At 31.1% G+C, this 11114-nt stretch overlaps 2 protein-coding genes across 3 annotated transcripts in view; one reads left to right on the forward strand and one right to left on the reverse strand.

The window, feature by feature from the left end:
* The window catches only part of LOC109597537 (putative protein tag-52), a 96426-nt gene extending 85651 nt beyond the window's left edge, over positions 1-10775 (reverse strand). Inside the window, exons 1-4 of one of the 2 annotated variants that reach the window (XR_007547339.1) lie at positions 9798-10775; positions 9522-9708; positions 8909-9465; positions 7988-8849 (exon numbers count right to left, since the gene is read on the reverse strand). Coding sequence is in view for 1 of the 2 variants with exons in the window: in XM_049963500.1 (XP_049819457.1) it covers positions 8607-8849; positions 8909-9465; positions 9522-9708; positions 9798-10481 (1671 nt within the window). In the remaining variant the exon portion in view is untranslated. Of the gene's footprint in view, positions 1-7889; positions 8850-8908; positions 9466-9521; positions 9709-9797 lie in introns of those variants that run through there. The other variant, XM_049963500.1, reaches the window with a different exon arrangement.
* On the forward strand, positions 6067-7637 carry LOC109597539 (carboxypeptidase B). The gene is made up of 5 exons (XM_020013256.2): positions 6067-6137; positions 6288-6500; positions 6553-6643; positions 6701-7003; positions 7068-7637. Exons 1-5 carry the CDS (start codon positions 6067-6069, stop codon positions 7629-7631), a joined length of 1242 nt encoding a protein of 413 aa, XP_019868815.1. The 3' UTR covers positions 7632-7637.
* Positions 10776-11114: the final 339 nt, after the last annotated feature.

Raw genomic sequence — 11114 nt, forward strand, 5'->3', positions numbered from 1 at the left:
ATATTTTTGTTGAATTACTGTTCCTGTTTGTGTTCTTTTATCACATGAATTGTAATACTAATGCAGTTGATGGACTTTCACTGGGTTGTTAAAGAATTTATTTTCATTTGATTAAAAAATTCATTAAAAAATTCGTCACAAAACATAGATAAATAAATACGAAAAGGGACCCAGCTCCTCTCGTATTGGTTGTACATAGGATCTGGGTAACTATGTCCAGTTAGTGTGACGGGAACTTGTGCCAAGTAAGTTCTTTTTCCATACATGATTCCAAAGCAAAATAAGACGCTTCCTCCCCCATGTGGAACAATACATGCCACACTGGCAAAATGACTCCTCAAAAAAGAACATTTGACCATTGAAGAAAAAGGCAATTTTGATATATATGGGCCAATTCCCAACTTGATGTGCTGTGTCTGTGTAAAAGCCTAGGTACTCCTAAAGATCTACTTTGTAATCGACTACCGAGAATTCGTCTTCTGGTGGTTGCTACCCTCACTCGAAATGATTTGGTGGTATATAGACTGATAACCATTTGGAGTAAGTACCTTTCAGCAATTTGCTTGTGTCAAACTCGTGTAAAAAATAATAATAATCTAAAGTAAATAACTATAATTAATATTCATTTTTATTTTTAGTGGTTTGTTGTCAACTTATACATTGATATTTATCAATTTACCAATATAATACAAGAAAAACTATCAAATAATTATTGTTATTATTGAACTATTGTATAAAGAATGAAAGCATCACATATCCGGGTTGTAAGATGTTTAATATACAAATATATTGTGGAAACATCAAACATTTCCTCACCGCATATGAATATTTTATAATACTTGCAGCAGCATGTAAGGGTACATTTGAAAATAAGATCGTCATGACATTTATATTTTCTTATGGAAATATTGACCCTAAGCACATAAACATACGTATGTACGCATGTATGGAAGCAGTGAAGACGACATAAAAGTCCATATCGATAGGAACGATAATATCTAACTGATACAGTCTGAGACATAAATACGTTAAACGAAATTCCATTGATTAACGTCTGAGTACACTTTCAAGTGTGTTCAGTCGTTAGTAATACATTTTATACATAAAAAAGGTATTGTGCAACTGTTTGTGTAGTGAAGAGTCACTGGAATCTTTTGAGGATGGAACAAATTTTGCAATCGTTTGTCCCTATCGGATAGCAAATCTATTTGATTATCCTTAAAGTAGTCCAACACACTCGTGCATTATCTTACGGAAACAATGGCTTATTAAGGATCGTAAAGTAGACTGGGACATGTGTACCAACCGTGTCTTGAACGTAACGTTAGGGGGTCATGTTACTTCTGATTTAAATAAAAGGTGGACCTACCGCCATCTCCCAGAGCTGTTGTACTTGAGCAGCCCGTTGCCTGTCATGCTGGGATTTCCTGAAACAATGCCTGAAAGCAATGCATCACAGTATTGACACTCGTAGTCGTTTTCGTGGTCATTACTCTAAATGATCACCCGGGTTCTCTCGGAGCAATATGTATCCCACACCGTACCAGCTAAGACGACGGAAATACAGGCTTTTTATACAGATGCCTAAATTCTTTACAATGGTCAAAGACTTCTCAGCCGTAAATGATATTTGTACAAAAGATTTCATAATTATCCATTGCCCCATCTAAGGGTAAAGCCCTTAATACCCTGTACAAGATAAATATATATTTAATAACATTTTCTTATCACATAACATAATATTTTTGTACTACTGATTGCGAACGGATTTACTTGATATTTGTCTCTGCTATAATTAGAACTATAGTAAGTATTGATTATTTATATTTTTTAATTGGAATTTTAATTTATTACACGTGTATACTATAATATATAATATACAATAATATATATTGTGTTATTTTATTAATATATTGACCAGTAAGCATTATTTTTACTTACTCTATTATTACAATTTAAATAATAGAGTAATAATTATTCATATTAATAAATTATTCCATAAAACTGACACTATAATGCCAATAGATTAATTTCAATGTTTTAAAAACGGGATGACAATTGATAATGTAAATACCAAGTAACTTAATTTATTAACAATACGATCGATAAAATTTGATTCATATCTAATTTGGGAAATTTGAAGGAAGAACCTAAATATTATCAATTAGATAAATTTAGAATTTTGCTAGTCATATACACTATCGCTCATATGTAGAGCAACTTTAGAAATATTCGTTTGTCTTGATAAAAGTGAACGCTTAAATATCAATATTATTGTCAGTTATGACCTTTTCGTCATTGATATTGGTAGCTTTTCAATATAATTGTTCGAAATATCTTTCGACTGATTTTGAACTTCTTCGTATAGTTCTTTCATATTTGACAGTCTTTTTGAAGGGATTTTCTGATCAATTTCTTCTCAAAAGTTTTCCATTGGATTGTGGTCTGGGTTTTGTGCTAGCCAAGGCATGACACGCACTCTTTTAAAAGTGAACCATTCTTTAACTAACTTAGACATATGTTTCGGATCCTTATCGTCCTGGAAGGTTCACCTTAAACTGATGTTACCTTCGTCAAATGGAAGCATATGATTCTAGAGAATGTCACGATAAACAAAACGATTCAGTATCTCGTCTAACTTAACCAGTGAGCCCATACGAAACACAGAAAAATATATCAAACCATCACGTCTCCTTCACCATTCTTCACGGTGGGTTTAGTGTACTTGGGATTATACTTTTTATTAATTGGTCCCCTCACCTATGAAATACCATCAGATTTGAATAATTGGAGCCGACTTTCATCGGAAAACAAAATTGTCTTCCAATACCCATGTTCAGTTCACATGTTCTCTTGCAAATAGTAGTTTCGTTGCTCTATAGTTTGCAAAAATGAAGGGCTTCTTTGTTGGTTTTCTACCATAAAGACCAGCTCTTTTTAGTCTTCGTTTTATGGACCACAGCTCTGTTAGTTTTGCGTTTTCTACCTCTTTTGGGAACTCCTTCCAGTGTATTCCTTCTGTTAAAATTGAAAATCGTTCTTGAAATGATCGAATTGTTTAAATTTAAATCTACTGCAATTTTACTCTGTTGTTCACCATTTCGAAACTTTTCTACAATTTGTTGTTTAATTTGTATCGTTAAATGGACAATTCTAGGCATTTTTAGCTTTGAGGAACGATGTCAGGCATAGAAAAAAATTATAAAATCAATTATATTGAATATAGGGTTTGGTTGCTTTACTTATGAACTCCGTCCGAAATAAAATATTGTATAAAAACTACGTAAATAAAGATGTCCGTATATAAATTGAGGTACGAAATGTTTAGACACTTATTAATTATAAAATTAATTTAAATTAAAAAGAATTGTTCTTTTAATAAAATGATTATGTTTTTTAATTTGTTGATGTACATACATATGAGTGATAGTATATGTTCACCAACATAATTTAAGATAAAAAATGTTTGTTCCAAAAAACTTTGTTAGAGAAGCAATGTAGCACCATTACAAGGTGTAGCAAGAAGTTGAGTTTTTCATATCTATATTTCTCGTTTTCAAATTGTTTAGATGTGACTGTACATATGTAGAATGCAACGTACCCTACGGATTCACCTTTTAACCTCTGAAAAGCGAGTCCGTATCTAAATAGTTGCAGAAACGACTCCATAAAAATTGACGACATCCCATCTTTAGCTAGATAGAAGATGTCGGAATGCCACCTGGAAAATACCGCTTAAATGTTTGTTTGATGTGCCCTTATACGACAGTTAGCGTGAACTTTCGGAACGTATTACCACGATGATGTCGATATGTATCTTTTCATTTTCGATATACGCTTCAATAAATTTGTCTGTATGTGTTCGAGGTGCATTATAAAATTAATTTGAAATTGCTCGACGAACTATATATTTTATTGGACAAGTCTCTACTGCAAAAAAATTCAATCTGATATAAGGGAGTTTTTTCAGTAGATTCAGTAAATTTTATATATATCTCCGCGCTTGTTTAACATATTAAAGCAATTTTTTGCCGTTCCACCCATTTTCTATTATTCCTAGCCCTGGAATTGTTAAATACATACAAATCCAAATGCATCAAACAAAAAGGCGAAGCCCAGGGAATAATTCATGGGGTTGGGAGCGTAATCTGTGGTGAAAAATTAATAGGAACCGGTGCCGCTTCACGGTGCAAGTGATTTTATAGGTCGTAAAATTGTACAAAACCTTGATTTTCCAACTAAAGTTTACGTCGAAACTAGCGCGTCCGTGAACAGTTCAAAAAATCATCTGTTGTGTTATAAATCTAAATTAATGAATCAAAAATATTAAGCAAACGGGGCCAACTGCTCATGAAGTCACAGATCACGTACCAGGGTAGACACGGGCGGCTTTAACATTTAGAGGGGAAATGTCACCCCAGAGCTTTATTTGAATCCACAGACGCTGATGACTTACTGCCACGACGGAAAGGTCATTCGAAATTTATTATCGCCGGCCCGTCGTATTTTTGAAATATTGAGATACATAAGGTTCGAGTAAATAGATATGCATAAATTATTAAGACAAGCATGCCTCGAGTGTGCTATACGTGTATATAATATACAAATTGGATACACTCATGAATCATACGATCATCATATCATCATCAGTGGTTAGGTGGTCAGCCTAATTAATGACACGGATGTTTTTTTTACTAAATTTTTATATAATTATTTCAAATATTAGTCCACATTTAATAAATTGTTACTCAGAAGTAGAACGAACTTGTCTGAGAATTGTTATTGGCACATTTTTCGCATGATTTCAAATATTACTTTAACTATCTGGATTATATTGATTAAAACCAAACAAAATTAAATTGGTGAAGTACCTCATAAATCAATAATCTTATCTACAACATACATTTTCTGAAGACACACTTTACATGACTAAAGCGACATTTATTTTTCTTAATCCTGATTGTTTCATTTTAAATAATAAGTCAAAGATTTACAGAAAGAAATGTGTACATTTTTGAGAAGGAATAACTATTGTTTATAATTCTCATTTAATGGCTCATTTTATCGTATACATTCTCTTAACTTATTCGTTAGAAATTTGTGAAGAATAAAAAAAAATATTTATTTGATATTTCTATATCAATTATAACTTGACTTGAACTAATTTTCTAATTTGCTTTGAGCAAATTTTCATTTTTGGTTTCGCAGGAATTGATACCTTCATTGAAACAACCTGTATATTTTGGATTTTTCAATTCTACATGTAATACAAACAATGAAAATGTAATTTAAAAAATGTGTTTGTTAATACTAATTGATACAAAACTATATTTCATTATATCAAAATGGCCTCATTTGTTTATGAGTTGTTTTTCCGTTTAAATTTAAATATACCAGTTTACTAAAATAGTGATATGGTTGTTAAAAGTCCCGTTAATTTTAAATAAACATTATCATATCATACTGTGTCAATGACATCAATTTAATATTACATATTTTTTAAATCATTTACAATAATATATAGTCCCTTCAAAATTTAGTCACTCTTGTAACTTTTTTATTTATAATTCTATTTTAACAAATTTTTAAAATCACAGTTCTAGCTAACATTTTTCATACTGATATTTTTTTCCCAATTTTTAGTATAAAAAATCATATAATAATCCTTGAGAGGGGGTATAAAAACAATCTTTATTATTTCTTTTTCTGTTTAAGTATATTGAACAATTATTGATTAAAATATTATGTTTTTTTCATAAAAAAATAGTAAATAAGAACTAATTAAACTAATTTTACCACAGTGGTAATATTATTACATATATGTATATATGTATAATATCAATACTCTTAAATATAAATTGTAATATATATTACAATTTAATTATATAAATAGAAATAATAATATTTGTAAATCTGAAATTCTAAAGTTAAACTGTCTACCTTTAATATCAATAAATCAATCCATCAAAACTCATAGAACGTAAGATAATATTCTAATTTAGTGTAGATTAAATGTGAACAGGTATAAATAGTCGATGAACGTATTACTGGAACTCAATTGTAATCATGCAATTAAAGTTTGTGCTCCTTGTGGCCTTTTTAGGCCTCGCGACTGCCAATAGGAAAGAATACAATGGGTAAGTACTTTGAAATTAATTGAAAATGTGATACGTGATACAATATCGTGTTTTTAATTAATTTAATACAATTTTGATAGAAAATTGCCATTAAAAATTACACATAAACAAATGTGATAAATACATTCCAATAATTTTGATTATTTCTAGATATTCCTTGTTTGAAATTACACCCAAAGATCAGCCAGAATGGCACTTGGTGATGCAATTCCTGGACAAACCCGGCTTTGATTTCTTTGCTGCTCCCAAAGAATTTAACAAGCCTATTACCGTCCTAGTTGCTCCAGAAGTAATGGTTGGTTTCAAATCAGTGTTGACTCTTCAAAAAATTGAATATAAAGTTATCATTCAAAATTATGAAGAGTAAGTATCATAAAATATTAAAATATGAAGTTCACTCATTTTAATCTTGCAGTGTGGTACGCGCTGAAGATGAGGAATTGGCCAAAAAACCAAGAGACCTGAAGGCTGATGCGTCTTTCACTTCCTTCATGACTTATAATGAAGTAATACGTTGAAAGAATTGATTAAATTTTAATACAATTTATCTATGTTTATTTTAGATCATAGCTTACTTGAACTCATTGGCTTCCAATTACCCAAATATAGTTTCTGTGAAGAGCATTGGCACAACTTATGGAGGCAGAGCTATTCCTCTGATCAAAATCTCCAGCGGAGGTAGTAACAAACCTGCTATCTTGGTAGATGCCGGCATCCACGCCAGAGAATGGATAGCTCCACCAGTAGCCCTTTACATCATTAATCAACTGGTTGAAAACCCTGACAATGCAGCTCTCTTCGCTAACGTTGATTGGTACATCATTCCAATACTCAACCCCGACGGCTATTCTTACACACACACTTCTGTAAGTAAATTATTAATTAAGTTATATGTGGAAACAGTTGCTAATAATCACACTTTAAATGCAGGAACGTTTGTGGAGAAAGAACCGCAAGCCCGGCTCCTACTGCTACGGAACCGACTTGAACAGAAACTTCGACTTCCACTGGATGGAAAACGGCGCCAGCAGCAATGAATGTTCTGAAACCTTTGCCGGAACCAAAGGATTCTCAGAGCTCGAATCTCAAGCGTTGAGAGATTTCGTTCTTGCTAACGCCGATTCTATCAAATTGTACCTTACATTCCACAGTTACGGTCAGTACCTGCTCTACCCGTGGGGATACACCAGCGCTCTTCCAGACAACGAAGCTACTCTGAGGTCTCTCGCAACCAAAGTTAACGCTGCCATCAAGGCGGTTGCCGGTACTTCTTACACCATCGGTACATCCACCAATGTGTTGTACGCTGCCGCTGGTGGTAGTGATGACTGGGTTAAAGGTGTTGGCGGTGTAGAATTGGCTTACACAATTGAACTTCCAGCTGGAGGTTCCTATGGATTTAACCCCCCAGCATCTAGAATCTTACCAATCGTCCAAGAAACATGGCAAGGAATTTTGGTCTACCAGAAATACGTTGAAGAAAATTTCGCATAAATCTCTAAATATATAGTTAAGTTATAACACTGTTGTATTTATTAAATATTATTTACTTGTAGTGCTTTACAAACAAAATGTTCTATAAGTAACATATATAACTTTTGAGCAAAATTTCATCTCTCTCGTTCAAGCCTCTCTCGTTAGAAAAGTAATATTGGTGATTTGTCATCATCAAAACCAAAAGGAATTCATGTTCAAAGAAAATATGAATTTGGAAAGATAATCTCCACAATCCTTCAATAAAAATATAAAAAATAACACTTTGATAAGATTACATTTATTTAACTGTTAATGAATCATTACAAATTTTAAAAAATTCGTCGCTTAATAAAAATAAGGACGCTCACAGAAACTACTTATGTACAAAATCAGTATGTAACAGTGTAGCAATATCACATGTATGATTTATCAATACAAATTAGACATAATTATCAAACTAAAAAAAAATAATGTATAAAAAAATATAAAAAATAAATACAAACATTTTATATATACGTGGAATGTGATAAAAACCAGAAGTATTTTGATTTAAAATCAACAAAAAAAAACATCTTCTGGAGTACACCTTCAAGGGGTCTACTCTCTTCACATTATTCTGCTCATTCTCAATAACTTAATGGTAATTTTAAAATAGTAAGTCATGCTGCATAATAAATCTATCAGATAATTTAAACTACTCAAAATAATATATGACGCATCCAGACAAATTAAATCATATCTTGACAAAAATTGCTAAGAAAGTCTAAAATTTTACTGCTGAAAAATAGTGAAAATTGATACATTGAAAGAATTTATTAAAACCACTTTTAAATAGTAAACACAGAGATGCACTGTTATACCTATGTTAAATGTTATCTCTTTGAAACTTATTGACCCTATACAAATTTTACATATGTTATTTTGAGTAACATTTGATAAGTAAATACTATAAAAGTATACAAATGTATGACTCCATACAAAATAGAATGAAAATCAATTTCTTTCTTTCTTAAACCCAAAAAGTCTTTTTATAGATGAACCAACGTCCCCCAGGAGTTTAGTAAACCTAAACCCATTATTGGTGTTTCCTGGATTTCCAAATACATACAACTCTTTGTGCAAATTTGGATTACCATTTAATTGGTTGGCTGGTGTCCCTAAACTGGGTTTAAGGGAGTCATGGTGATGAATTGATTTCCGTCCAGAAATTGGTATTCCTAATAATGAATGTTGTCCCTAAAATTATACATTAAAACATTTTAACAGTAGGAATATAGTTTATTTACAGTACTTACATCAATTTTTCTTTTTTTCATAGGTGTTGCTATTACACATGGCTCATTATACTCCAGTATATCTTTTCTTTTGACTGGTCTTCTTGAAGAGCTTTCTTTTCTTAAAGTTTTCCTATCTTCTATGTAATTGTGAATGGCATTATCTAACGCTTCTATCCACATTTTGGTTTCATTAAATTTATCATGGTATAATATGATCTCATCATCTTGACAGTTTATTCGAAAACATCCTTTATCTAGTATTTCAGCAATTTTACATTTATTTAAAGGAAATATTGAAGAACATTTCAATGAATTCACTTTTGGTTCATCTTTCTTCATTTTATTAAACATAATTATGTCATTCATAAGAACAACATATAGTTTTTCACTGTGAGATTGTTTAGAGGACATTTTCATCAAGATTCCTTCTTTTTTAAGGGTTCGGCCGGGCGTAATTATATTGGGTTCCCCACTACATAAGCACCTTTGCAATTCCAATAACCTTTGAGCATTCTCTTGGTTGTCAACAACCTTGTTGATATGCTCAGCAGCATCTTCTATTTTTTCAAGACATTCTGTAATTGATATAAAATTATGAAAGGATATTAAATAAAAAAATAATTGTACATACCAACTATTAGATTGTATTCTTTTTCTTTAGTAGATGTAAGTTCCTGGAGGTGCATCAGCAGCAACTTATATCGAGGAACTCTTTGTATAGGTGTTATCAACAATGATGACAATTTGCTCTGAACTTCTGGTCGAGTTTCTTGCATTTCAACAAATGAAGCAAATTTTGGATTTAGGGATCTTGCACTCTAAAATATTCATATTATTTATATATACATTATAATATGCCATAAATGAAATAAAAAATATAAATTAAATTGTTGTTTATTTAACTTACCTGAATTATTCTGAGGGCATTTTTAAATTCTGAGGCATAAACTGAGTATAGTTTAAAGAAAGGTGCAAACTTTAAGAAGGCATTAGCAACATTATTGTGCCCCTCATCCAATTCTTCTAACAATTGCTTGTTAATATTGTAAATAGTTTCAATGTTACCAAACAATATATTATAATCATCTTTTTTTAAAAGTTTTCTATCCAAAGTTGGCTTCATAAAATAATTAATTATTGTTTCTAATTGAGAAACATATTTCATTTCACTGTTAATAATTTCTAAGAGTGCTTTATTCTTTTTATAATTTCTACTTTCCTCCTCGGTCTTATTTTTTATGTCATCCAGTGCATCAAATACGACCTTTTTTGTTTTCGATGTTAATATATTCCTTTCATTAATTACTTTCTTCAGTTCTAAGCTAAATTCAATATTTGCTTTGGGAGTAACAGGATCAATGGGAATTTTTGCTTTCTTTGTGCTACTTCGAATCATTTTTAGAGCCTTTGAATCAATGGGTACTAATTTTACACTAACTGGAGTCATACCTTTTATTGAGCATTCCAAATCCTTTTTGGATTTAGGAGTTATAGGCTCTAATTTTATGGTCAAAGGAGTGACTGTCTGTAAGTTTTGATTACTGGGACTTTCAACTGTTTCTTCAGCTGGTTTCTCCATTTTAGTATCCATTGCTTAGTTACTTCAAGTCACCTCGAATCATCAAAAACATTAATTAAACACCACGTCTTTATAAATAAAATTTGTCTGCAGAAAAACCGGTAAACATCAGCTAGTTCCGCGAACCTTATTTACAAATCTATGGCAGGGTTGCCAGTTGTATATTTCGAGGGACGTCCCTTTCTATTCTCAAACATTTTTATTCAGAATTAGAATTGACGAATTGAGAATAATTAATAGTACTGAAGAAATAAAAATTGAAAAATATATTTGTATACATGAATCGTACTTTGCGTTAATTAAAAAAAAATAAAAAATATGTACTTCAGTGATATAAAAGGGTCACATTGGCAACATACAAAACTCGTTATTTTTCATTGTTGTAGAATTTAAATATTTAAAAATGTCCTGTTTAGAAAGATATTATGAAAAGGATTCCTTAACAGTAAAGCCCCAAAATGTTATATAAATACAAAACTAGTATAAATGGATTTGTGAATTCACTGCTTAGGGATCACATTAATTTAATCTACAAAAAGCAAAAGATTATTTGAATCAAACTTCCTTCAAAGGTATGCAAAGAAATAATTAGTTTATAAATCAATTTTACATATAAATGACTATTTTATAAAGGAAAATCTGTAA

This window comes from Aethina tumida, chromosome 2 (assembly GCF_024364675.1).
Source record: "Aethina tumida isolate Nest 87 chromosome 2, icAetTumi1.1, whole genome shotgun sequence".
Classification (NCBI taxonomy): Eukaryota; Metazoa; Arthropoda; class Insecta; order Coleoptera; family Nitidulidae; genus Aethina; species Aethina tumida.